Genomic DNA, 27742 nt, shown 5'->3' with positions numbered 1-27742 from the left:
CTGCTTTATAAGGTATTGAAGACAGAACTCGGGGATTCATGTGTGCTTGCGAGGACCACAAGCCCTAGCCTCGGAACCTTCTTCCTTGCCCTGTCTCCTTCCTGACAGAATGGACCAGAACAGGGGCTTCCCCTTTCACCTTTGTGGTGGATCCTAAAAGCAGGGACCTTTTTAGGGAGCACAGCATAGTTCCCAACCGGTCTTCGCCGGGGGTGCACAGCCCTGGGTACCCATCACCCACAGGCGCCATGACACAGACTGGCTGCCGATTGTCCCTGAAAGTGCAGAGTGGGGGTTTCCACTGTCAATCTCACCGTGCCCTTCCCAGGAAGGAGGAGACACCCCACCTGCCAGACACACAGGGAGGGGCAGGGCAGGGTGCTGCAGAAGAGCAAGGGCCAGACCCAGCTCCACGTGACACCAGAGCCCCGGGGATCTTCCCACAGAAGGATGCTGCTGCTCTCCGGGAGGCTGAACTGGTCCTGAATCACTGAGTCTTGCGCGCCCGGTCACGTGTAATCCTCACTGTGATCGTGCCACTGTGCGATGACTCAGGGGGGAAACTGAGGCCCAGAGTGACCAGATGTCCAGAAGGCAGAGCCTGGCTTCCAAAGGCCAAGCGGCAGTTTGTGCTTTCTTGGAGTCCAGTAATTTTTGTGGAGGAAAAAAAAAAAAAGACCAAAGAAGCCCCAGCGCGGTGGCGTGCACCTTTAATCCCAGCACTTGGAAGGCAGAGGCAGGCGGATCTCTGTGAGTTCGAGGCCAGCAGCCTGGTCTACAGAGTGAGTCCAGACAGCCAGGGCTACACAGAGAAACCCTGTCTCGAAAAATCAAAAAATAGAAAAAAATAAAAAGACAAGAAGTGAGGCAGGTTGGGGTCGGGGGAGTGGGAGGGGGCCGGTCATCATGAGGTGTTGAAGCCATTTCTCTAAAGAACCCCACAAAAGCTGGAACAGTCACACCCTCCTTTTTCCACAAGGAACAGCCATGGCCAGAAGTAACAAAGACTGTCCAGAGCTAGCCTAGGTTAACCTTGAAGGGGCCGCCATCAGAGGCTGTAATGGGTATACATTCCAAGAAAGGCGACGGGTCCTTTTGGTTTAGTTTGTTGTTTTTTGTCTTTTGTTTTGTTTTGTTTTTAGAGACAGGGTTCTTCTGTGTGGCCTTGGCTGTCCTGGACTCACTCTGTAGACTAGGCTAGCCTCGAACTCACAGCGATCCGCCTGCCTCTGCCTCCTGAGTGCTGGGACAAAAAGGCGTGCGCCACCACATCTGACCAAGTTGGTTTGTTTTTTGTTTTCTTTTTCCTCACAGGTTCTTTCTTTAAAAGAGACTGGAATGGCTCCTGTGCTTACTGTTAACAACTGACCATTTGAAAATGCCTTCAACACACTGAGAGCGTGATTTCCATTTTCGTTTTTTTGTTGTTGTTTATTGTCCATGGAGTTTTGTTTTTATTTGGGGGAGGCAGTTCAAGACAGGGTTTTTCTGTGTAGCTAGGCTTGGCTGTCCTAGACTTGCTTTGTAGACCAGCCTGCCATCATGCTTGGCTTTGTTTTTAATTTTTTAAAGATATATATATATATATATATATATATATATATATATATATATATATTTTTTTTTTTTTTCCCCCCCCAAGACAGGGCTTCCTTGTATAGCCTTGGCTGTCCTGGAACTTCCCAGCTTCCAGAGTGCTGGGATTAAAGGCGTACACCACTACTCCCCAACTTTGCTTGTTTGTTTGTCTTATGGTGCTAATAATCAAAATCAGGATCTTGCTAAGCATGATGATGCATCCCTTTACCACCAGAATTCAGGAGGCAAAGACAGGTGAATCTCTGTGAGTTGGAGGCCAGCCTGGTTTATATAGCCAGACCCTGTCTCAAAATGAAGCTGTTGAAAACAACCCAGGTCCTTGCACATGCTTGGCAAGCACTCTACCACTGAGCCACACCCCTAGCCCCTCACTGGGGGATTCTAGGCAGGGGCTCTACCACTGAGCCACACCCAAGCCCCTCACTGGGGGATTCTAGGCAGGGGCTCTACCACTGAGCCACGCCCCCAGCCCCTCACTGGAGGATTCTAGGCAGGGGCTCTACCACTGAGCCACACCCAAGCCCCTCACTGGGGGATTCTAGGCAGGGGCTCTACCACTGAGCCACGCCCCCAGCCCCTCACTGGGGGATTCTAGGCAGGGGCTCTACCACTGAGCCACGCCCCCCAGCCCCTCATGGAGGATTCTAGGCAGGGGCTCTACCACTGAGCCACACTCCAGCCCCTCACTGGGGGATTCTAGGCAGGGGCTCTACCACTGAGCCACACCCCTAGCCCCTCACTGGGGGATTCTAGGCAGAGGCTCTACCACTGAGCCACGCCCCTAGCCCCTCACTGGGGGATTCTAGGCAGAGGCTTTACCACTGGGCCATGTTCTCACTCCCAGTTTTTCACTAGGAGATTCTAGGAATGTGTTGATACTGCTTAGCCACATCCCTAGAGCTTTTTTGGGTTTCTGGGGTTTATTAGTTTTCCCTTTTTGAGATGCCCCCCTGTGTAGCTCCTGCCTCTGCCTTCCCTAATACTGGGATAACGGGAGCTTTCCACCATGACCTGGCACGGTTTACTGGAATTTATACTCCGCCAGGCCTATCCTGAGAGGGGCTGAACCCTCCTGACCTTCATAACCATCTGATAAGGGCTACATTTTACCCTGCTTTATAAGTGAGGAAGGTACAACTCCCAGAGGGCAAGGCGTTTACTCAGGTACTCAGCTGGTAGGTCTGCGTTTTGTTTGTTTGTTTTTTGTTGTTGTTGTTGTTGTTTTTAATTTGTTTGCTTTCTTCTGCTTCCCCCCTCCCCCCCCCCCAGATATATTCTTACTATGTGGCCAAAGCTAACCTCAAACTCTTGGCCCCTCCTGCCCCAGCCTCCAAGGGCTGGAAGAACAGGTGTGCAACCGTCATGTGTGGCTCAACCCGATTTAAAAGTGTCTCAATCACCGATGACGAGGCCCCCGATGGCCACGCTCGTCACATGGCCCTGTCTGTCAACTCCTGCGTCCTGCTGACCTATACCCAGCCTTCCAAGCCACCCCTGCCACCCACCAAGGGGTAGCTGCCAATCACCCCACATTCTGACCCTCCCCCTCCCCCCCCCCAGTGATGTGGTTCAGGGAGGGGGGGTAGGGGCACACGGGGTGTCACTCTCCCAAACTGTAGAGAGAACCAGATGTTGCAATGCCCTGACTCAGCTCCTGCGTGCAGGCCCAGAGAGAGAGAGAGAGAGAGAGAGAGAGAGAGAGAGAGAGAGAGAGAGAAGGAAGATTAAGCCTTGGCTGAGCCCCAGATGGGTTGACTCTGCCCAGTGCCAGGCACTCAGGCAGCTGCCAAGGCCCCAGGGGAGGAGCTGAGAGCTCCAGACCTCACTCCAGGAAGCTGGCCTGCCTTCACCCCTTGGGGGTAGGGCATCCTAGAAGAAACAAAGCAAGCACTGGACCCAAGGCGGCTATCCCAGTAGAAGGCTGCTGGTCACCCCAGCATCTCAACCAGTGTTTCTCAACCTGAGGGTCAGGACCCCTCGGCAGGGGTGGGGTGTGGGTGTCCGGTGGGGATGGCTTTGAACCACTCCTTTCACAGGCTCACCTAAGACCTTCATGAAACACAATTATTCACAATATGATTGCATTACCATTCATAACAGTAACAACATTAGAGTTATAAAGTAAAGATGAAATAATGTTTTTTGATACAGGGTTTCTTTTGTTTTTTGTTTGTTTGTTTTTTTATTTAGTTTTGTTTTGGTGGTGGTGGTGGTGGTGGTTTTTGTTGTTGTTGTTGTTTGTTTTTTGTTTGTTTGTTTGTTTGTTTGTTTTCAGACAGGGTTTCTCTGTGTAGCCTTGGCTATCCTGGACTCGCTTTATAGACCAGGCTGGCCTCGAACTCACAGCGATCCTCCTGCCTCTGCCTTCCAAGTGCTGGATTTAAAGGTGTACGCCACCACAACTGGCCTGCCAGGAAATAATTTTCTGGTTGAGGGTCTCCACAACATGAAAAGCTGTACTAAGGGGTCACAGCATCGGGAAGGCTGCAGCCACAGCTCTAGACTCTTGCTTGTTATGTGACTGAAATCTAACGTCATTCCCTCTTGCTGCCATGGGCATCTCTGTTCGCCTCCTGGCTGTGCTGTCAGATCTCTGTAGATGCCCCCTAAACCCACAGCCTCACCCTTTCGTGCCTCAGTTTCCCCCATCCAAAGCATTCCTCCCCAAGGAATAGAGGCAGAGAATTAGGGCTAGTGTGCCCCCTTTCTAGGGCTGATGGCTGCTTGTTCATTCAGGCCAACTGGTTGGAGATGGTCCTGTTGACACGGAACACCCTTCCTGGATCCTGAGCACTTTCAGTTCCGTGTGGTGTGAGCTGGGGAATCACCTGCAACTGGAAATCTACAGAGTCTCATGTAGCCCAGGCTAGCCTTGAGCTTCACAATGTAGCCGAGGATGTCCTTGAACTTCTAATCCTTGCTGCCTCCACGTTGAGAGTGTCAGGATTATAGGCCTGTGCCATTTTGGCAAGTTTATGTGGTTCTGGGATGGAACCCAAATGCATGCTGGGAAGCACTCTACCAGAAGAGCTAGAGGCCAGGTCAAGTAGAAATATTAGCTGAATTTCTTCACAAGGTGTGGCAGCGATAAGTGTGCTGACTCCAGTGGGAACTTGACTAGAATGGTCTAGCCCTTCTGTCTCATTTGTGTACCTAAAAGGTGACAAGAAGGCTCTGGCCACTGGCAAGCAATGTGGCCAGACAGGGCACCGGTCATCCCAGATATTAGGAAACTGAGGCATGGTTTGGGTCTAGCCTGGAATACATAGAGAGTTCCAACTTCAATGACATAGCGACTCACATCAGAAAAACAACAAAGGAACAGGTGAGATGGATCAGCTGCCAATAGCACCACTGCTCTTTCAGAGGACCGGAAGGTCAGTTCCCAGCATCCACATGGTGCCTCACAACCATTGGTAACTCCAGCTCCAGGGACCCAATCTGGCATCCTCTTCCAACCTCTGTGAGGACCAGGATTGCCAATGGTGCATAGACAGACACACATGGAGGCAAAGCACTCATACACATAAGCATAAAATGAACAAAGCTAAAAGATAAAAATAAATAAATAAGTAAGTAAGTAAGTAAAAGCCCAGTACAGTGGCTTACACCTGCAGTCCCAGCACTCAGGAGGCTTACGGGGAAGGAGAGGTTGAGGCCAGCCTGAACTACATAGCAAGACCCTGCCTCAAACGAGAGACAGATGGAAGAGAAGCCATCACACTGGGGAGAAAGTGCGGGTCAGTAAAATACTTGCCCCACCAAGCGCAGGACCTAAACTCAATTGTGGAAAGAAAAAAAAAACCTTAAAGTTAAAAAACACTAGGTAGAGGCCGGGCAGTGGCCGTGCACACCTTTAATCCCAGCACTCGTTTATTTGTTTGTTTGCTTGTTTTGAGATAGGTTTCTCTGTGTAGCCCTGGCTATCCTGGAACTTGCTCTGTAGATCAGGCTGGCCTCCAACTCAGAGATCTGCCTGCCTCTCTGCCTTCCGAGTGCTGGGATTAAAGGCGTGAGCCACCCCCGCTTGTCCAGCACACACATTTATTTTATTTATCTATTTTTTGGTGGTTTTTTTTTTTTTTAAGACAGGGTTTTTCTCTGTGTAGCCTTGGCTGTCCTGGACTCACTTTGTAGACCAGGCTGGCTTCGAACTCACAGTGCCTCCCTAGTGCTTGGCCACCGCCACCACCACCCGGCCCCACACATTTTTTTTTTTAAGGGTGGGAAAAGAAAAGAAAAGAAAAACGTGTTTTCTTGAGTTGGCCCATTTTGCAGATGAGAGGAGCGAGGCTGGTTGAGGTCACTCAGCTCTCGCGAAGGCACAGAGCTAAAGCCTGTGTCCAGGCCTCTGACCCAAGTGGGACAAAGCTCAGAATTTGATGTGGACACGAGGGCCTTCGTTCTGCCTCCTCCCGCGGAAGGGAAATCAAGGCACAGGTCCTCAGCTGTTGGGCCAGGTTCCTTGACCCCACCCCCACCCCCACCCCCACCCCCACCGCTGTCCCTGGGAAAAATTAGGAGGAAGCACGAGCCAGGAAGAAAGGATCTGAAGAGAGACGGAGACCTCTCTGGCCGAGGGAGAGTGGTTAGACGCCAAGCAGGACTTCCCAGCCCTCATCTGAGAAGTTTTTGGGACTCATCCAGGGGCTGCCCCTGACAGTGAGTGGGGGCCCCCCAAAGCTGCAGGGCCCTAAAGGAGAGGCCCTAGTCCTCCCCGGCCTCGGGTTCCAAAAGCCAGGGGGGAAACAAGAGGGGGGGAGGCATCCTGGTTCCACATCCTCCGTTCCCGACACTGGAGGGGAGGCTGCTGTGGGAGATGGGACTTTCCTAGGCAGCTGAACATTCTGGGAAATCAGAGACAGCTGCAGGGCGGGGCCCATCCCAGGCCTCCCTCCCTTCCCTCTTCCTCAGTCTCCGGGCTCGGCTTGTCTCCGCTGGGTCGCCAGGCACAGCACCTCCTTACACCTTCCCCAAGGAGATCCTCAAAGTCCTGCGTTAGGCCAGGAAGGCAGCTCAGTGGGGAGCGGCACTAAATCGCCAAGCCTGCCCGCCTACCTGTGTTTGATCCCTGGAACCCGACGGTCAAAGAGGGGAACTCACTGTTGCAGGTGGCCCTTTGCCCTTGTGCACGGACGGCATGGGCACACACACAGTAAATTAGTAAGAAAGTGTGAATACAAGATCTGGAAACACGCAGTGTGTGTGGTGGCATAGGCCTGTAATCCCAGCGCGTGGGGAGGCAGAGGCAGGTGGATCGATGCGAGTCCAAGGCCAGCCTGGTCTACAAAGAGAGTCCAGCAAAGCCAAGGCTACACAGAGAAACCCTGTCTTGGAAGAACAGAAAATTAAAAAAAAAAAAAAATTGTAAACCCACAAGGTCTCCTGCCATTCTTCGTCCTTTAGCCCGTGTGATTTCCTCCTTCAGTTGACCTCCACTGAAGATCCCTTCCAGATTGATGCTCACTTCCTCCCTCAGAACCTCACCTCCTCCCTCAGAACCTCACCTCCTCCCTCAGAACCTCACCTCCTCCCTCAGAACCTCACCTCCTCCCTCAGAACCTCACCTCCTCCCTCAGAACCTCACCTCCTCCCTCAGAACCTCATCTCCTCCCTCAGAACCTCACCTCCTCCCTCAGACTCCCACCTCCTCCCTCAGAACCTCATCTCCTCCCTCAGAACCTCACCTCCTCCCTCAGAACCTCACCTCCTCCCTCAGAACCTCACCTCCTCCCTCAGAACTTCACCTCTTCTGTCAGGCCCTTACCTCCTCCCTCAGACTCTGGTCTCCTCCCTCAGACTCTCGCCTCCTCCCTCAGACTCTCGCCTCCTCCCTCAGGCTCTCATCTCCTCCCTCAGACCCTCACCTCCTTCCTTAGACCTTGCCCTTCTCCCCAGATCCTGCCATCCCTCCTCCGTCCTCACACAGGGGACCATTAACACCACATCTCCCAGCACCTTCGTGGGCACCTCTGAGCCCGGCACATATACTCTGTGCCCACCTGCTTCAGACCCATGAGGGCCAAGCCACTGCCTTGCTTGTCCCAAGGTGGCAGGCAGTGTGAGAGTCACCCCCTAAACCCTTTGCCCAGCCTCGGCTTCCCTCTCTGAAGAGACCCTCACTTTTTGTCTTGGGTTTTGAGGGAGCCAGAGGAGTGGGCTAGCAGAGGCTAAGTCAGCCCTTAGCCTGTCCAAGATGGTTCCTTACTCTCCCCTTACAGCACCCCTTTCACATGCTGGCAGGCAGGGTGACAAACCGAGTCATGAGAGAGAAGACTGACTACTCTGAGTTCACCCTGAGGTGAACTGAGGTCGCTGGGGACAGGAACCCAGGGGACTGGCTCGCCAGGAAAGAGCCCTACCACCAAGCTGCACCACAGCACTATTGCTGTGCTATAGATATGACATTTATTTATTTAGTGCGTACTTGTGTGTGTGCACATGAGGCGGGACATGCGTGGAGGTCAAAGGACACGCATGTGGGTTCTGCCTGATAAGCAGTCTTCTCACTGGCTGTTTCTTCATTTTGACGACCGTGAAGGCCAGGATGGCCTCAAACTTCCTCTGTAAGTAGCTAAAGCTGGGCTCCACGCTGGCCTCCTGCCTCCACCTCCATGGATACCCAGTGTCCACCTCTAAACCCAGGCTGCATTTTTGGTTTTGACTTATTTTTATTGAGATGGAGTCTCAGGCTGGAGAGATGGCTCAGAGGTTAAGAGCACCAAAGGTCCTGAGTTCAATTCTCAGCAACCACATGGTGGCTCACAGCCATCTATAATGTGATCTGGTGCCCTCTTCTGGCGTGCAGACACACATAATAAATAGATAAATCCGAGAGAGAGAGAGAGAGAGAGAGAGAGAGAGAGAGAGAGAGAGAGAGAGTCTTCAGAAGTTGCCCAGATTGGCCTTCAACTCACTCTGTAGCCCAGGCTAGCCCAGGTTGGCCTTCAACTCACTCTGTAGCCCAGGCTAGCCCAGGTTGGCCTTCAACTCACTCTGTAGCTCAGGCTAGTCATAGCTTTTCTATCCTCTTGCCTCAGCTTCTGAGAACCTCCAATTACAGGCAAACTCAACTCCCCAGGTGACTTGCAGGTGATATTTGAACATGGGTCTGGGCCTCTCCCCTGAGTCACCTTAATGGCACACTGTTAGGGTAGTGGGCAGCTGGAGAGAAACAAAAAGGTGGTAGGATGTGGTAAGGTCACCTGGCACCTCGAATCCCACAAACCAGGTTAACCATCCACCTGGGTGCGGCCTCAGCCGGCCAAAGTCCCTTCACAGGCTCCAAACCAACTTTCACAGTCCCAGAGAAACAGCACGGAGGGCATAAAGACCAAAAGAGGGACAGAAAAATGAAGATGTTGGCGCACACCTGGTAATTTCAGCACTCTGGAGGCCAAAGCAGAAGGATTTGCCCCTGGTTGGTAGCCAGCCTGGGGTACAGAGACCCTGTCGGGGGGGGGGGGGGGGGAGGGCGGGGGGGCGAAGTCAGGGAACAGGATGCAGGGACAGGTTTGTAGAGACATCCGAACATCCAGAGAGAGAAATAGGAGACCCCGAGAATCCTCTGGGCAGGTTTGCAGCGCAGGGTGCAGTGCCCAGCTCCCCAGCCTCCCTAAATCTCCAAAGCCGCCCCGCACCCCTCCGCCTCCCTGTGACTCAGTGACCTGGACTCAACCCCAGTGGCTGCTCCACCTCCAGGGATGTCCGGGAAAGCCCCGAGCTCCGGCCCCGCCCCGGGGCGGACCCGGAGGAGGAGGAGGAGGCGGAGCCTCTGCCCCGCCTCCCCGGCTCCTGAGCTTTTTGAATCCCGGCCCCAACCAGCCCGGCCTGTTCCCCACCCGGCAGCCCCTCCTCGGGGTGGGGAGGGAAGTGGGGAGAGATGAAGGAGTCAACCTGCACCCCCAACCCCCTACCAGTGCCTGGCCTCGAGCCCTAACCGCGGCCTGCTGTCCCAGCCTCTTAACCCTCTCCTGGCTACACTGGCGTCTCTCAGGATCTGCCTCCAAATCTGTAACCTTCCCTCTGCGTCTGAGATTCATCCGTGCTGCCTTCTCTGAGGCTTCTGGCTGGGTGCAGGGACCGGGCAGGGAGACACCCTCAAAGCTCTCCTGCACCCCTAAAAGCCACCCTGTGCCCCGTGAGCTGGCAGGCACGAGGAAGGCAGAGGGTGGCTATTTTCTGGGCACCAGCCAAGAACCAGTCCCTGCCCTGGGATGGACTTTTCACTCCCACAAAGAGTCCGAGACCACCCATCCCATCTCCTCAAGAGACAGGCAGGGAGATTCCCAAGTTCAAAGCCAGTCCTGGGCTATAGAGCAAAGGCAAGGCCAGGCCGGGCAGCTTACTCTTAAAAAATGGAAAGCAAAAAAAGAGAGCTGGGATATAGCTCAGTGCTGGGACGATTGCTTGGCGTGTGCAAGTTCCTAGGCTCCAGTGTTGCAAAAAGGGGAAAAAAAAAAAAGGAAACGAGTGGGGGGGGGGGGCCGGTAAGTGCATGGCCAAGGTCACCTGAAGAGGAAGTAGGAATCAGGGTTTGAATCCATGCCCTAGCAATCCTGTGGCCTCCAAGAACTGCAGGGCAGGCTTGGGACCAAAGAAGATGGCTGAAAGACTCCAAAACACTATAGGAAAGAGGGTGCCAGTGCCAGGCACAATCAAAGAGGGGGGAGGATGCCCGCAAACACTGACTCTGGGGGATTCAGGAAGGGGACCCAGCAGCACGGCTCCCTAGCATGCAGGAGGTCCGTCTACTGCACAGAAAGTTCAAGGCTAGCCTGGGCTACATAACCCCTGGTCTAAGGAAAAGAAAGACCAAGGCACATTACAGTGATACATTTATCATTTCGGTACTGGGGGGGGGGGCGGTGAAAACAGGACGACCAGAAGAAGTTCAAGATCACCCTCTGCTACATAGAGAATTCGAGACTAGCCTCCGAGGAGAGGAGAGGAGAGGAGGGAGGGAGAGAGAGAGAGAGAGAGAGAGAGAGAGAGAGAGAGAGAGGGAGAGAGAGAGAGAGAGAGAGAGAGATTGAGAGAGATTTCAAGGATTCAGACCCCAGACCAAGCTCCTGTTCAGGGCACACTGAGCAGAACGGCGGGTGGAGACCTGGAGCGCCGGCTCCGCCTTCGAGACCCGGGTCCAGGAAACCCCTGGGGCGGACGGGTGGCCCCGGGGGCCCGGGGGCGGGGAGGCGGGAGGCGGGCGCCGCCTCGGCTGACAAAAGTCCCTTCAGTTCAGTCGGCGGCAGGGGAAGTCCCGCAGCCCGGCGAGACCGCCTTCCCGTGCCGAGCTCGCCGCGCGCCCCGGCGTCTCCGGGCCGCCCGATGCCCCGATGCCCCGCGGGGGCCATGGACGAGGGGCCCGTGGACCTGCGCACCCGGCCCAAGGGCGCCCCGGGCGCCGCGCTGCCACTCCGCAAGCGCCCTCTGCGCCCCGCGGCCCCGGAGCCAGCAGCTCCGCGCGCCCCCGCGGGACCCCTGGACGCCCTGCACAGCAGCAGCTGCGACGTCCCGGCTGTCCCTGGGCCCCCCCACGGCGTGGCCAGGCCGGAGGCGCTTTACTACCAGGGTGAGTGGCCTTCCCCGGAGAGGGCCAGGGCCGGGTGTGGGCCACCTGAGGTCAACAGAACACAGGACACAAATAGATGGGGGGGTTCCTGGTAACTGGGACTCTAGGATGGAAACTGGTGTCCCAGAGACTGCTAGGAAACAGGTTGCAAAGCCCTGGGGCTCAGCCATGAGGGCGCCAAGAAACTGGAGGTCCGGGGGTGCCCGGGGGTCAAATGGCCTGGCGGAGGTTGTCAAGAAGCAGTATCCAGTGGCGCAGTTATGGGGTCCCACGACATCCCAGAGATGCAGAATCTCAGGCTGTGAGGGACGAGATGTTTGAGTCCTTGGAAACTGGGGTTCTTGTATACAGATATGGGGGAGTGGGGCGTAGAAACAGACCAGAGATCTAAGGCGGCTGCTACCTTAAAATCTTGCGAACCGAGATTTCAGGGGGCATAGGGATTGCGAGAAAGGCATTAGGGTTCTGAGCACCTCCTCTCCCACCCCCCCCACCCCCCGTTTGTCACAGCTCTAAATGATGACACGCATAGCCCCAAGGACCCCAACACTGCAGGTGCAGAGGAGTCAAGAAACAGCGCCCGCCCGCATTGTGTGTGTGTTCCCAAGAGTCCCTAGGTCAGGTGGCCCTAGGGGCAGGCTTGGGGCCTGAGGGTTTTAGGAGGGGGAACACAATTAAGGAATTTAGAAACTGAAGGGTTGAGGTCTGAGGAGGAGGATTCAGGGACCTCAAAGAGTGAGACTTCAGGAAGGGAACCCCAAGGCTGGCCAGAGAGCAGGAAGCCAGCTTTATATCAAGGAAAGGGGCACCCCGCTGCAGTAGCCACCTTACTATCTGCTAGGTACCCCAGGGCTGCTGAGTTTCCTTGGCCCCCCCTCACGCGGTTTCTTCAGTGTCTACCCTATTCTTGCATCAGCTGCATAATGGGAGGACTTCCTTGGCCTAATGAGAAGCCCGTTCTCTGTTTTCCCATCTGCACAATGGTCCTTCCCAACAGTTTTATTTTATTATTTTTATTTGTAGGTTTTTCGAGATAGGCTTTCTCTGTGTAACAGTCCTGGCTGTCCTGGACTCGCTTTGTAGACCAGGCTGGCCTCGAACTCACAGCGTTCCGCCTGCCTCTACCTCCGGAGTGCTGGGACTAACGGCATGTGCCACCCACGCCCCGGCTCCAACAGTTTTACCTAGAAGGGTTCTAGAGCCAAGCTTTCTGACTATCCCGGCTCCCCAGACCCACTGTGTGTTTTACTGTGCACCCAACACCCACAATTTAGCCCACCAGGAATTCCTTCGGCTACAAAAATTACTCAACAGTGTAATCTTGTAACTGGGGTCCTCCTGCTGGCTGGTGACAGGGCTTTCTCTGTCCTTAAGGGTCCTTTCTGTGGATGGAAGTCAGAGGTCTGCGCGAGAGAGAGGAGATACAGGAAGGCATGGGGACAAGGGATGGGGGTGGCTGAGAGGAGGGGCATGAAAAACAATGTCTTAAACCAGGCGCTGTGGTGGCGCACGCCTGTAATCCCAGCACTCAGGAGGCAGAGGCGGGTAGATCTCTGTGAGTTCGAGGCCAGCCTGGTCTACAAATTGAGGCCAGGACGGCCAAGGCTCCACAGACAAACCCTATCTCAAAAACAAAACCAAAACAAAAGAATGTCGTCTTGGGCCTTGAGGACCAAATTTGAGGAGCGCACAGAACCTGGGACAGCCAAGTATGGATGTGCATGCCTGTAGTCCCAACACTTGGGAGGCTGAGCCAGGAGGATCTCCATGAGTTTGAGGCCAATCGGGGTTACATAGGGACCCAGTGTTTCAGAGAAGGGTTCGAGGTTAAAAAGATGGGTTAGTAGTTAAGGGTACTTGCTGTTCTTGCAGAGGACCCCAGCTTGGTCCCAGCATCCACAGGGCAGCTCAGAATTGCCTGTAACTCCAGTTTGGGGAGTGCAATGCCCTCTCCTGGCCTCTGAGTGCATCAGCAGGCATGTGGAACACACGGAGGCAAAACATCCATACACATTTTTAAACACTAATACACATTTTAAAAGTAACAACTAAAAATAGATTGTTTTGTTTTCACAACAGGGTTTTTCTGGGTAACCCTGGCTGGGTAATCCTGGAACTCACTTTGTAGACCAGACTAGCCTCAAACTCATGGAGATCCACCTGCCTCTGCCTCCCTGAGTGTGTCGGGATTACAGGTGTGTGCCACCATGCTCGGCTTAAAAATAGATCTTTGGAAGAAAGGAACCTTGGCACAGGAGAGATGACTTAGCAATTAAGAGCACTTAACTGAGTTGGGCACAGGTGGCACTCACCTGTGACCCCCCCTCCAGGTAGGCAGAAGCAGGCAAATCTCTGTGAGTTCAAGACCAACCTGGTCTATAAAGTGAGTCCAGGACAGCCAAGGCTACATGAGAAACTCTGTCTCCAGGAAACAAAACAAAACAAAAAGTGTATTTAACTGTGTTGCAGTGGACTCAAGTTCAGATCCAGAACCCAGGTAGGCAGTGGTGGCACACACCTTTAATTCCCACACTTGGGAGCCAGAGGCAGGTGGATATCTGTGAGTTCGAGGCCAGCCTGGTCTGCAGAGTGAGTTCCAGGACAGCCAAAGCTAAAACAAACAAAAACCAACAACAACAATAACGTTAAACAAAACAAAACACAGATCCAAATCCGGGGAGTCTGGCACGCCCTCTACTGTCCTCCATGGGCACACGCACAAATGTGGTGCACATAAAATATACTCAGGCGTGCGCTCACGCGCGCGCACACACACACACACACACACACACACACACACACACACACACAGAGGCCTGAAGGGCCCCACCCCCTGGCTGAGGGTCTGTGGGTGTGGCCAAGGCCTGAAGGGCCCCACCCCCTGGCTGAGGGTCTGTGGGTGTGGCTTCACCTGTGCCCTCCCTTTGTCTCTGCTCTATCCAGGACCTTTGATGCCCATTTACTCTACCCCAACTGTGGGCCCCGCCTTTCCGCTGCTGAACCTGCCTACGCACCTCTACTCCATGGTGTGCCCCATGGAACACCCCCTTTCAGCTGACATCGCCATGGCTACCCGTGCAGATGAAGATGGAGACACGTGAGTGACCAATGGTGGTGGTGGTGGAGGAGCTCAGACCCTCAACACGGGGACATTAGGCTCTGCCTCCATGGCTCGTTGGCACCGAGCAGGACCCTCACCATCACTGAGCCTCAATTTCCTCCTATGGAAAATAGGCACTTAAGAGCACACTCACTGGGGGCCAGGCGTGGTGGCGCACGCCTGTAATCCCAGCACTCGGGAGGCAGAGGCAGGAGGACCACTGTAAGTTCGAGGCCAGCCTGGTCTACAAAGTGAGTCCAGGACAACCAAGGCTACACAGAGAGACCCTGTCTCGAAAAACAAAAACAAAAACAAAAAGAAGAAGAAAGAAAAAGAAAAAAAAAAAGAGCACTCATTGGCTAGGACTGTTTTGGGGGAGCGGTAATTGTTTTTTTCTTTTTAGTTATGGGGGTGGGAGACTGAACCTTGTGCTTGCACTAACAGGAACCCACAGCCCCAACCTCTCAATTTTTACCATAATCCAAATATAACAGCTATATATATTTGCTTTCATTTGTTTTATTATTACTTATGTATATGGGTGTTTTGTCTATGAGACTGTCTGTGCACCATGCGCATGCCCGGTGCCCGAGGAGGCCACAAGAAGGCATCAGATCCCCCTGGAAATGGGGTTACAGATGGTTGTAAGCTCCTATGCGTCTTCTGGAAGAGCAGCCATCTCTCTAGTCGTCCCTGCCCCCTCCCCACCCTCTCCACCCAACACACACTTTTGAGTCTCACTATATGGCCCTAACTGGCCTAGAACTCACTCTGTAGCCCAGGCTGGCCTCAAACCCACATAGATAAATACCTCCATCTGCCTCCCGAGTGCTGGGATCAAAGGCGTGCATCACCACACCCAATCTCTGGGAACTGTATTTTATCTGCTGATTTTCTGGAGGTGTCTCATACACACACACATGTGAGATTCGAGTCTGGTCTGTTATATATCAGTAAACATTGGCTGGAGCTCAGTGTGATAGCATACACCTCTACCTGTGAGCCTCCTTTGGGGGCGACAAAGGGCAGAGGCTGGAGAAAACAAAACAGGGGGTGGGGGATGGGGGTTGGGGGATAGGGGCAGGCGGGGGTGGGGGAGGGGGTGGGGGTGGGGGTGGGGGAGGGGGCAGGGAAGCGGTAGAGTGCTTGCTTGTCTAGCCCGCACGAGGCCCAGGTCGCATGCCCAGCCCCACGGAAGCCATTTGAGCACTGTACAGCACTGTTGTTACTGTGCGTTGGGCCCGTAGTGTGTGCTTTCGGGGGTTGTGTGCGGGCTCACATTCATGCACTTCAGGCGCGACTCACACGGAGAAAAGCTGCGCGGCGGCGGCTCCCTCCCTGACTTCCTTCCAACCTTGGATCACTTCTATTCCAGTCCCGCGTCATTCTCTCATGGTCAAAGCCCACTGGGCTGATTTCCCAATCCTCTGACTTATCTCTCGGGTATCTGCTAAGCCAGGGGAGGGTTTAGGCCCCGGGCGGAGCATATAACGAACGTTAGTGCGATTGACTAGTGCCATTCAATCAACAGTCAACGTGGGTGTGAAGCTCAGCTGGCTGCTTCTCCCTCCTCTATGACTCAGTTTCCCTCTCTGTAAAAACAAGAGCCATAAGTAGGCACCTCTTTTTTTGGAGGGGGGGGGAAGATAAAACACTTTGTTGTGTTGAGTAAAGGGCATATGTAGTCCAGGCTGGCCCTGCACTGCGTAACCTAGAACAACTTCGATCCTGATTCCATCTCCCGAGGCTGAGATTGCAGACCTGTGCCACCATGTCCAGCTGCTGCTGCTGCTGCTGCTTCTTCTTCTTCTTCTTCTTCTTCTTCTTCTTCTTCTTCTTCTTCTTCTTCTTCTTCTTCTTCTTCTTCTTCTTCTTCTTCTTCGGTTTCTCAAGACAGGGTCTCTCTGTGTAGCCTTGGCTATCCTGGACACACGTTGTAGACCAGGCTGGCCTCCAACTCACAGCGATCCACCTGCCTCTGCCTCCTGAGTGCTGGGATTAAAGCGTTTAAATTGAGACAGGGTCTCCACTGTGTAACCCAGGCCAGGTTATAGCTCACAGCAATCCTCCTGCCTCAGTCTTCGCACATGCCTAAGTGAGTGCTAAAGAACCCTCTTGGCTGTTGTGGGGCCTCAGTTTCTGCATGGAAACCAGGCCCGGTCATAGACCTTTCACAACGCTGTATACACAAAACACACAGAACGGGGCTGGGCAAGCAAACAGTAAGTGCTCAATACCCGAGTAGGTAATGTTTGAACAGAGCTGCCCTGGGGAGGCTGGTAGGCTACCACGTGAGTTCAAGCCGGAGAAAGTGTCAGAGGTCCTTAAAGGGCTCGATCACCTCTTGCTTCCCACCCTGGGGCCAGATGCTGAAGAGGTTTAATTTGTTTCTGTCCTCAGGGCTGAGCTGTCTCCAGTCCCAGCCCCTCCTTCCCCCTCCCCCCCCCCCCCCAACGCAAACACTTCTGCCTCAGCTGCCGCTGGGGGAAATCCCTACCGCACTACTTGACCGCAGCCCAGCTGCTCTGCCTCCCCCACGTCAGCACCCTGCACTCACTCTCAGCCTGCCCCTCCTGGCGCTCCCTCCGACCTTAACCCCTTCCGCTGGGGCTTTTACCGGAATGGGCAGCAAGCCCGGCCCCAGCTTGCCTGCGCCAGCCACCAACCCCACTTCACACAGGCTGGGGGAGGGCAGGGCAGGGCAGGGCAAGGCACCTTAAATCCAGATCCCAGAGAACCAGAAGCCTCTGGTCCAGCCTTGACTTCTTTCAAGAAAGCAAGACCTGGGGTGGGGTGTAGGGGGAGGGGAGGCAGCATGATGTGTCTCAAGCTTGCAATACTCCCAGCAAGTTCGGGGCGGGGGGTGGGGGGGGTGGGGAATCACTTCCAGCTGGAGGGTAGCCTGGGCTACAGCGGAAGCCCTAAGAGGTCAGGAAAATCTTTCTGCAAGGCAGTGAGGGGAGGGGGGGGGGAACTGGGGTATGGGGTTCTTTCCATCTTCAAGGGGAGTGGGGAAAGAGATGCACACCAGTAATCGCAGAACTAGGAGTTGGCTCCGTGCATTTTAAAAAGAAAAACGAATTTCAAAACAGAATAGCAAGTTAAACTGGAAGTGAGGTGGGGCTCAGGGACTGTGCCCCTCGCCTAGCAGCCCATGCTCCAGAAAACAAGTAAAACTTTTTAAACTGAGCCCCAAACCCTCTGTAACAATGTGAAGTTGCCTGCGCCTGAGGGGCCTGGAAGCGTGTGTGTCCCCCCCCTCCCCGCCCCCTCCGCAATGGGGTAAACATTGGAGTGTTGTTGTATTCCTGTGTCCTCCAAGGGACACGGAAGAGAGAGGGGCCACTTGAGGAACTCGGTTGTTCGGTAGAGTTAATGACAATGTATTTCTGAGGTCCCAAGGAAGACTTTGGTGTGGGTGCCAGGATAGGTGGACCAGGAGCCAGCTGAAGGCTGAGCCCTGTGAAGCTGCTTAGGACTTGGGGTTCTGCCTCCCTCCTCCCCCATTGAGAGAGTGGAAGTTAGGGTGCCAGGGGGGTGGCCGGGTAGATCCCCGGCTGGCCAGGCTTCCCTCCCCCGGGAGCAGGAAGCCCAGCCCCGCCCATCAGACCTGTTACTGGAAGTCCGAGGGCTGGGCCGCCCCTCCCGTCCCCACTTCCTCCAGCCCCGCCCCACCCCCTGCAGCCCGCGCGCGTTTATGGGAACTGAAGCCTAGACGGTTTCTCTGAAATCATTCGCTCCCTCTGCCCTCGCTTAACCCCGCCCGCGCCGGGAGGGACCTAGGCAGGCTTGCGAGTCTGCGGAGATGCTGCCGAGGGATACTGAGAAGCCAAACAAGGACGGGACTCAGGTCCCGCCCCCCATCCCCCACTCCCCACCCCCCACCCTGGGCATTTTCTATTTCGATTTGCTTCCTACCGTAGGGATCCGGATTCAGGGATTCGCCTACTGTAATCTGTCCTGGCCTGTGGCGCTATTGTGGGAAGGAAAGCCGGGCTCAGGCTCAGGCACTTTGCCCTAGGGGTTCCTTTGGTTATTCTTGTGTGTGTGTGTGTGTGTGTGTGTGTGTTGCTGAGAATGAGGCCCAGAGCCTTGTACTTCCTAGACTAGATTCTAAGCAGGTGCTCAACCACTGAGCCACATCCCTAGCCTCTCACTGGGGGATTCTAGGCAGGGGCTCTACCACTGAGACACGCCCCCAGCCCCTCACTGGGGGATTCTAGGCAGGGGCTCTACCACTGAGCCATGCCCCCAGCCCCTCACTGAGGGATTCTAGGCAGGGGCTCTACCACTGAGCCACGCCCCCAGCCCCTCACTGGGGGATTCTAGGCAGGGGCTCTACCACTGAGCCATGCCCCCAGCCCCTCACTGAGGGATTCTAGGCAGGGGCTCTACCACTGAGCCACACCCCCAGCTCCTCACTGGGGGATTCTAGGCAGGGGCTCTATCATTCTATTGCATCCAAAACCTTTTTTGTTTTGTTTTGTTGAGGCAGGGTCTCTCTGTGTAGTCCTGGCTATCCTGGAACTCGCTCTGTAGACCAGGCTGGCCTCAAACTCAGATCTTTCTGCCTCTGCAGGTCCTCTGACCTCCACACATGTGCTGTAGCGCATTTGCACTTATACACGCGTGCACACACAATAAATGCATGCAGAATGCATGAATGAGTGAATGAATAATAAACAAACAAATAAAAGCCAAGTATAGTGGCTCACACTTTTTATCCCAGTACAGGGCAGAGGCAGGTGGATCTCTGAGTTCGAGGCCAGTCTGGTCTACAGAGTGAGTTCCAGGACAGCCAGGATTACACAGAGAAACCCTGTCTCGGAGGGGGAAAAAATTTTAAAAGTGAGGTGGAGAGCACAGAGCAGGACAGCTGGTGTGTGCACACGCACCTGCACACACAGGAACACACGCACACACATGCACCACACTCACAGCTATGTAAAATGAAGGACAGGCAGTCAGTCTTTTCTGTCCCTCTTCTGTCCCCGCGCACCAACAGCTGCATAGCTTCTGTCTGACCTCTGCTCTGAACGGCGATTCCAGGCTGGGATCCCCAGGAAGAGAGCAGGTCCTTCGGTGGGGAGCACACTAGGGTCTAAGGAGCACTTCAGACGTCTCACAGGAAATGGTGAGGCTAATGTGGCCTTGCTAGATGGGGGGGTGCTGAGAAGCTGGGGCAGTGACCAGTCGCAAGGCATCAGCTGCTCCCGTCTCCTCAGGTCTCCTCAGCGTGTGAGGAGGGAGCAGCCTTCTCCAGCGGAGATAACTGTCAGGGAACGGAAGGCCTCCTGAGCTGGGGAACGGACCCTTCACTCTATAAGGACAATTCTATACGGTAGCATCCAGCCCCAGAGCCGGGGGCCACATCCCATATGGTTTCTTCCTCCTTATTTCATTTCTTTTGAGCCAGGGTCTCAGTCTGTAGCCCTGGCTGGCTTGGAGCTCACTGGGTAGGGCCAGGCCGATCTCAAACTCACTGACATCCTCCTGCCTCTGCCTCCCAAGAGCTGGGGTTAAAAATGTAAATCACACCAGGCGCGGTGGCGCACACCTTTAATCCCAGCGCTAGGGAGGCAGAGGCAGGAGGATGGCTGTGAGTTCGAGGCCAGCCTGGTCTACAAAGCGAGTCCAGGACAGCCAAGGCTACACAGAGAGAGAGAGAAAAAAAAAGAATGTAAATTACCAGGCACACACCTTTTGTCCCAGCACTTGGAGGCAGAGGAGGCAGGTGGACCTCAGATTTCGAGGCCAGCCTGGTCTACAGCGCAATTTCCACGGCAGCCAACGCTGCAGAGAAAAACCTTGTCTGGAAAAACGGAAACAAACAAAAAAGTGTGAACCACCACACCTGGCCTGTTTCTCCATTTAAGTCAAAGCCTGTGCTCCCGGGACAGCCCTGGGATCTCTTCAGCTGTAGGCTGAACCTGCTGTGTGGCAGAGACCTGACAATGCAATCACATGCCTCGTGCCACAGATGAGGAAGCTACAGGCCGGGGGAAGGCTGCGGAAGTGGTCAGGCAGCACCCAGGGTGACCAGTGGGATGCGTTTCTCATCGCTGAGCACCTGCTGTCTGTCAGGTGCCTCCTAGGCACTGGGCAGGGAAAAGCATCCTGTCCGGTGCAGACAACATCTCTTTCTTTCTTTCTCCCTCTGCCTCTTAGTTTTTCTTTTTTTTGGGGGGTGGGAGGGGGTGCAGTTTTCAAGACAGGTTTTCTCTGTGTTAGCCTTGACTATCCTGGACTCCCTTTGTAGACCAGGCTGGCCTCAAACTCACAGCGATCCGCCTGCCTCTGCCTCCCGAGTGCTGGGATTAAAGGTGCGCGCCACCAGGCTCGGCTGATTTTCTTTTCCTTTATGATGGGATTTCACTTTGTAACTCAGATTGTCTTTGATCTCACCAAATCAGCCAAGCTGTCCTCAACCTTATGGTAATCCTCCTGTCTCCTGAATGCTAGGATTACAGGCGTCAGACATCACAAATGGATAGGCCCTATGTGAGTGGGTTTGGGTCTACTACCTATGTAGCTCAGGGTGGCCTCAAATTGGCAATCCTCCTGCCTCAGCATCCCAAGGTTATTTCATCTTGTCCTCCTCTTCCATTTCCTTTGACCCACTGGGCTCCATGCTGTGTGCCTGAGACCTACCAGCCACACTTACTTCTGGGGCCTATGCAGAGGTGATTCAGTGTGCCTGGAACAGTTTCCCTAGATATCTGTAGGGCTCTCCGCCCTCACCCCTGCCTCTGCTGAGGCACTATGGCAGACCCACATGCCCTCCCCTCTCTCCCTTTTGCTCCGTTGCTGTCTAGCTTGCAGTCACTTTCTGTCTGAATTCTCCATCATAATGTTGTTTTGGGGGAGGAGGGGGAGGGGTGGTGCACGCCTGCCTGTAATCCAAGCACTCAGGGAGACAGGTAGGAGGATCTCTGTGAGCTCTGGAGTCCAAGGCTGCTAAGGCTACACAGAGAAACCCTGTATTGAAAAACCAAAGGGCACAGGCTGGGCGGTGGGGGCTGTGGGTGTGGCTCACTGGTAGAGCCCCTGCCTAGAATCCCCCAGTGAGGGGCTGGGGGCGTGGCTCAGTGGTAGAGCCCCTGCCTAGAATCCCCCAGTGAGGGGCTGGGGTGTGGCTCAGTGGTAGAGCCCCTGCCTAGAATCCCCCAGTGAGGGGCTGGGTGTGTGGCTCAGTGGTAGAGCCCCTGCTTAGAATCCTCCAGTAAGGGGCTGGGGGTGTGGCTCAGTGGTAGAGCCCCTGCCTAGAATCCCCCAGTGAGGGGCTGGGGGCGTGGCTCAGTGGTAGAGCCCCTGCCTAGAATCCCCCAGTGAGGGGCTGGGGGCGTGGCTCAGTGGTAGAGCCCCTGCCTAGAATCCCCCAGTGAGGGGCAGGGGGCGTGGCTCAGTAGTAGAGCCCCTGCCTAGAATTTCCCAGTGAGGGGCTGGGGGTGTGGCTCAGTGGTAGAGCCCCTGCCTAGAATCCCCCAGTGAGGGGCTGGGGGCGTGGCTCAGTGGTAGAGCACCTGCTTAGCCAATAGAAGAGTTTTGTTCCTAGCACCACTGAAACCAAACACTGTCCATTTTGGGGGGTTTTGTTTTGTTTTGTTTGGGGTTGGGTTGGGTTTTGTTTTTTGCTTGGTCGGTTGCTTTGGTTAGGTTTGGTTTGGTTGTTCTCAGTTTCAGTGTTTTTTTGTTTTTGTTTTTGTTTTGTTTTGTTTTGAGACAGGGTTTCTCTGTTTTGTTTTGCGACAGGGTTTCTCTGTGTAGCCCTGGCTGTCCTAGAATCACTCTGTAGACCAGGTTGGCCTCAAACTCAGAGATCCGCCTGCCTCTGCCTCCTGAGTGTTTGGGATTAAAGGCGTGTGCGCCACCGCCGCCCGACTCCCTGTCCAGTTTTAAAATAATTCACACGGGGCCTGTGATCACGTGAGGAGCTTGGAGGTGAAGGGATACTTGAAAATGTTCCTCTGACTATGATGCGAGGGTCTGACAGGGCAGATGGACGCCAGAGAGCCGCCGTCCCCCTCCCCGCCGCTCCCCACGCCCCTCCCCACGCCCCTCCCCACGCCGCTCCCCACGCCCCTCCAGCAACATCCTCCCCTGCCCACCCGCAAGGCTGTAATGATGCTGGGGGAGGAGGGGGGGGACGCTTTCCCGGGGTTGTTAAAAAGTGACTGAGAGCATCCCATACAGCACCTTCAACAACCTAGCGACCAGCACCTAATCCCAGCAATCACTCCTGTGCCCCTCAGGGCTCTCCACATCGCCGTGGTTCAGAATAACATGGAAATCTTCTACCGGATACTCACCCTCTTCTATCTTGGGCGCCAGGAAGTAGATGTTCATAACAACCTGCGGCAGGTGAGTAGGGCTGGAAGCCTGGAGCTGGGCCTTTGGGTTCTAGTTTCTGGGACGTGGGGGGTGGGGCGGGGGGTGCGGGGTGGGGAGGGGGCAGGGGTGAGGGAAGGAGGGGAGGGGAAGGTGTCCCAGAGGAGAGATGCAGGGGGGAGCTGGGAGACTGAATGTGAACTGAGCATGAACAAGAGAAAGCTTGCGGCCAGCCTGGGCTACACAGCAAGATACTTTAAAAAAAAAAAAAAAGATGTGGGGAGCTGTAAGATGGCTCGGCTGGTAAAGATGTCTGCCGCCAGCCCTGGCAACCTGAGTTTGAAAGCTCACACTACCTTAAGTTGTCCTCTGACCTCCACAAGGGCACCGTGGCACACACATACTCATGAATTCACACAAAGTAAATAGATGTTTAAATTAAAGGTACCAAAAAAAAAAAAAAAAGCCAGGGTTTGGGGTTTTAGCTCAGTGGTAGAGCACTTTGCCTAAATTGGGTTCGGTCCTCAGCTCTGGAAAAAAAACAAAAACAAAAAACCATCATGCCAGTCCACTCCTTTTATCTCAGAAGTTGGGAAGTAGAGGCAGAAACATCAAGAATTCGAGGTCATCTGTTCTTTTTGTTTTGTTTTTTTTGTTTTTCCGGACAGGGTTTCTCTGTGTAGGCCTGGCTGTCCTGGACTTGCTTTGTAGACCAGGCTGGCCTCGAACTCACAGTGATCCGCCTGCCTCTGCCTCCCGAGCGCTGGGATTACATAGCAAGTCTGGGGTCAGCATGCACTTCTGGATACCCTATCTCCCAAAATCTCCTCACCCCCAACCAAATACAACTCTATTGACGTTAAACTTCCAGGGTCTGAGGAAGACACAGCAGTATTCGACTCTTGAATTAGGAGAGATGTCAGATGCTTCCAATTCCTAGACACAAACAAACAAACAAACAAACGAACGAACGAACAAAACAAAACCCGAGGTGTATGATTTCCTCATATGACTATTCCCTAGACCCCACTCCACCTCGCTGTGATCATCGATATACCAGATATGGTCCGGCTCCTGGTGATAGCTGGTGCTAGCCCCATGGCCCTGGATCGCCATGGCCAGACTGCAGCCCACCTGGCGTGCGAGCACCGCAAGCCCAAGTGCCTGCAGGCTCTGCTGGACAGCGCAGCCCCGGGTTCCGTGGACCTAGAGGCTCGCAATTATGAAGGTGAGTCCCCAGAGGGGACAGGGTGAGTCCCCAGCATCCAAGCCCAGGCCGAGACGTGACTGCGGCTTCCCCTCCCTCAGGGCTCACCGCCCTGCACGTGGCCGTGAACACCGGGTGCCAGGAGACGGTCCGGCTGCTCCTGGAGCGTGGCGCGGACATCGACGCAGTGGTAAGCGATGAGGGGGGCGTGGCCTGGAGCGAGGGGGCGGGGAATGTGGCCCAGGAGGCGGAGCTAGCAAAGGGCGCCAGTGCACCGCGCGGTTCGAGTATCTAAGGAGCCGGAGGCTGGACCAAAGGGAGGGAAGCTCAGAGGCTGCACAGAGAGGCTGAGACACCTGTCCTCCCACAGGATATCAAGAGCGGCCGGTCCCCACTCATCCACGCGGTGGAAAACAACAACCTGAGCATGGTGCAGCTGCTGCTGCTGGTTCGTACCCAATCTTTGGTTCCTCGCACAGCTGGCGCCTGCCCAGCTGCTACCTCACCCCTGGCTTGGATCCCATTTACCAGTTCAGACCCTGGTTGAGTCCTTCAGCATCTCGTTTGCAAATTCAACTTTCTTTTCTTTTTTTTTTTCATATTTATTTATTTTATTTATTGCGTATGAGTGCTTTATCTGCAGAAGAGGGTGTTAGATCACATTATAGATGGTTGTGCGCCACCGTGTGGTTGCTGGGAATTGAACTCAGGACTTCTGGAAGAGCAGGCGGCGCTCTTAACCACTGAGCCATCTCTCCAGCCCCCAACTTTCTTTTCTTTTCTTCCTTTCTTTTATTTATTTATTTATTTATTTTGCAACTCGCTTTGTAGACCAGGCCAGATCCACCCTCCTCCGTTTCCCAAGTACTGGGTGCTGTCATCACCCCGCTTTCTGTCTTTCTTTCTTTCTTTTTTTTTTACTGCGCATGAGTGTCTCGCCTGCATATAAGTCTGTGCACCAGATGCCTTCAGTGTCCCCTGAGGTAAAAACGGGGCATCGGAACCCCTAGAACTGGAGAGATACAGATGGTTGTGAGCTGCCATGTGGGTGCTGAGCATCAAAGCCTGGTCCTCTGGAAGAGCAGCCAGTGCTCTTCCTCCCTCAAGTTTATTTTTTTATTTTTTATTTTGTCTTTGTTTTGGTTTTTGTTGTTGTTGTTGTTGTTTGTTTTTTGTTTTTGAAGGGGGAATTTTTGTTTGTTTGGCTGGTTGGCTTTTTGTTTGTTTGTTTGATTGATTGATTGATTTTTGAGGCAGGGTCTCACTACTTAGCCCTGGCTGTCCTATAACTCGCTATGTAGACCAGGCTGGCCTTGAACATATGCCACCATACCTGGCCCCTTTAAAAAGAAATTTTTAAAAAAATCAGATTTGGAAGCCGGGCGTGGTGGCGCACGCCTTTAATCCCAGCACTCGGGAGTCGGAGGCAGGCGGATTGATGTGAGTTCGAGGCCAGCCTGGTCTGCAAAGTGAGTCCAGGACAGCCAAGGCTACACAGAGAAACCCTGCCTCCAAAAAACCAAAACAATAGTAATAATAAACAAACAAAAAAACAAACAAACAAGGCTGGACTAGAACTCCCTTTGTCGCTCAGATTAACCTCGAACCCCTGACCTTCATGCGTCCACTCTCCATGTGCTAGGATCACGGGCATTATATCATCTTTGACCCCAGGCAGGGGTCACCCAGCTGTGATCAGCACTCCCCTTCCCCTAGCTAACCCCAGGCCAAGTGAGGTCACTGGCTCACAGGGCTCCTGACTCGAATGTCCCGTCCCCCCCTTGTCTCACAGCACGGCGCCAACGTGAACGCTCAGATGTACTCCGGCAGCTCGGCTCTCCATTCCGCATCGGGCCGCGGGCTCCTGCCTCTGGTGCGCTTGCTGGTTCGTAGCGGGGCTGACAGCGGCCTCAAAAACTGTAACAATGACACGCCCCTCATGGTGGCGCGCAGCCGCAGGGTGAGTGAGCGAGTGAGTGCTCGGGGGTCTGGCTGGGGGTACCGGGGGGGGGGTGGGGAGAGGCTTGCGCAGGCCTGGCGAGGGGCATAAGCTTAGCTTGGGGAAGTAAACGCACTTGCCTGGATGGGAGGTGGTTGAGGGGAAACTGAGTCACAGAGCAAAGGAAGTGCCTGCCTGCACATCCTCACCGGGACACCTTGACACCGAGACAGGAGAAAGACCGAATAAGGGTCGCCATGGCCTTGGGGTGACCCTCGTGTTCCCACAGGTGATTGATATCCTAAGGGGAAAGGCCTCTCGGGCTGCCTCAGGGTCACAGCCGGAGCCATCCCCAGACCAAAGTGCCACCACCTCCCCCGAGAGCACCAGTCATCTCAACTGCAACGGTGAGAGTCCGCCCCGGAGCCTTCAGGACCCCTGGAGCCAGCTCAGCCGCCTTCTCCCCGCCCTAACCCGGCTCTCTCTCCCTCCTCCGCAGGCCTCCAGCCCACTCCAAACTCCTCACCCTCGCTGTCTCCCCCAAAGGATCCTCCTGGCTTCCCCGTGACCCCCCCAAACTTCTTCCTCCCAGCTGCATCCCCACCAGCCTTCCTGCCCTTCCCAGGGGTCCTCCGGGGCCCTGGCCTGCCCGTGGCTCCCTCCCCAGCTCCGGGGAGCAGCTGAGACGGATGGGGGGGCAGACCCGGACTCATGAGGAGGGGGCCTCCCTGCCCTGTGGGGACCACTCTTCTGGAAACTGTGAGAACCTTGTTCTGCTTCCCCCCCACCCACCCCACCCCCTACTCCCCAAAATCTTCCGGACCAGGTTTGCACCGAGGCACAGGCACCTACTTCCGAGCACAGATAGTCCCGCAGTCTCCTTCCTCCCACGCCCTGGGACTTTCAGCTCCACTTTTTCTCAGGCACCCAGGTTCCCTGCCTGGAATCTACTAGATGTTCGATTCTTTGTTCCATCCCAGAAGTGGAGGAACCAAAGGACAACCCCCCCTCTGCCATCCTCCACCCCGAGGGACCCGGAGGAACAGAGGGGTCTGGCCGGGCACTGATCACGATGTAAATTATTAGGTTTGGGTCAGATTTCTTTTGTAATAAACTATTTTTGTACCATATCCCTTGCCGTGCATCTGTGGTCACCAGGTGTTGCGGAACCGTGCTCGTGGGTGCCCGCCTGCGCACTGGGTGACTTCGTGCCATTCTGCTCCGGGGAGGGGCTGAGAGTGGTGGTGAAATGAGTTTACTGGGACATTGGGACATCTTCCCTGGGGATGCTGTAGGCTCCCAGAATGTTCTCGCTGTGGCTGTTTCTGAGGAACTCTGCGGTTTGTGTGTCACTCTGGGACCTGTCAGCTGACTATGGTGTTTGAGTTTAAAGAAACACTTACAAGCCGGGTGTGGTGGCGCACACATTTAATCCCAGCACTCGGGAGGCAGAGGCAGGCGGATCGCTGGGAGTTCGAGACCAGCCTGGTCTACAAAGTGAGTCCAGGACAGCCAAGGCTACACAGAGAGACCCTGTCTCGAAAAGCCAAAAAAAAAAAAAAAGGAACACTTACATATATATATATATGTATGTGATCGGAAACTATATATGATTACACTATATACTTATATGTTATAGAACATTATATAATACATAGTTATATATAGTTATATATTACAACTTTAATATATACTTATATATAGCCATGTAATACATCAATGTATAATATACAATTAAAATATGTACTAATATTACATTGTAGATTACATACTAATATGTTATAGAATATAATAATACACTAATTATAATATCTACTTATGTAGTATACAATTATATTTGCATATAATTGTGTTATACTTATATATCATATAACATAAAATATGTATACTAATATATGCTATATATGGCATATATTTTAATATAGAAGATTCATAATTATATAAAATATAACACTATATAGTATATAATTAAAAGTATATATTATATAGCTATATAAA

At 54.0% G+C, this 27742-nt stretch overlaps 1 protein-coding gene across 2 annotated transcripts; it reads left to right on the top strand.

Annotated features, from left to right (window-relative positions):
* The first annotated feature begins 8912 nt into the window (after positions 1-8912).
* BCL3 (BCL3 transcription coactivator) lies at positions 8913-26874 on the top strand. Of its 2 annotated transcripts, none has more exons than XM_084771430.1 (9): positions 8913-8974; positions 14114-14267; positions 22523-22631; positions 23622-23826; positions 23907-23995; positions 24176-24253; positions 25598-25765; positions 26034-26151; positions 26244-26874. In XM_084771430.1, exons 2-9 carry the CDS (start codon positions 14122-14124, stop codon positions 26426-26428), a joined length of 1098 nt encoding a protein of 365 aa, XP_084627556.1. In that variant the 5' UTR covers positions 8913-8974; positions 14114-14121; the 3' UTR covers positions 26429-26874. The 2 variants fall into 2 exon arrangements, with proteins under 2 accessions (XP_084627556.1, XP_084627555.1); XM_084771429.1 differs by lacking the exon at positions 8913-8974 and adding an exon at positions 10646-11170.
* The last annotated feature ends 868 nt before the right edge of the window (positions 26875-27742 follow it).

Source organism: Acomys minous, assembly GCF_964271855.1.
Source record: "Acomys minous genome assembly, chromosome: 20".
Classification (NCBI taxonomy): domain Eukaryota; kingdom Metazoa; phylum Chordata; class Mammalia; order Rodentia; family Muridae; genus Acomys; species Acomys minous.
This window is presented reverse-complemented; position numbering and strand designations above follow the sequence as displayed.

Coding starts and splice junctions, on each gene's coding strand:
- BCL3 (XM_084771429.1), top strand. CDS start 10,927: ATGCCCCGATGCCCCGCGGGGGCCATGGACGAGGGGCCCGTGGACCTG. Junction 14,268..22,522: donor GCAGATGAAGATGGAGACAC/GTGAGTGACCAA, acceptor TGTGCCCCTCAG/GGCTCTCCACATCGCCGTGG. Junction 22,632..23,621: donor TTCATAACAACCTGCGGCAG/GTGAGTAGGGCT, acceptor ACTATTCCCTAG/ACCCCACTCCACCTCGCTGT.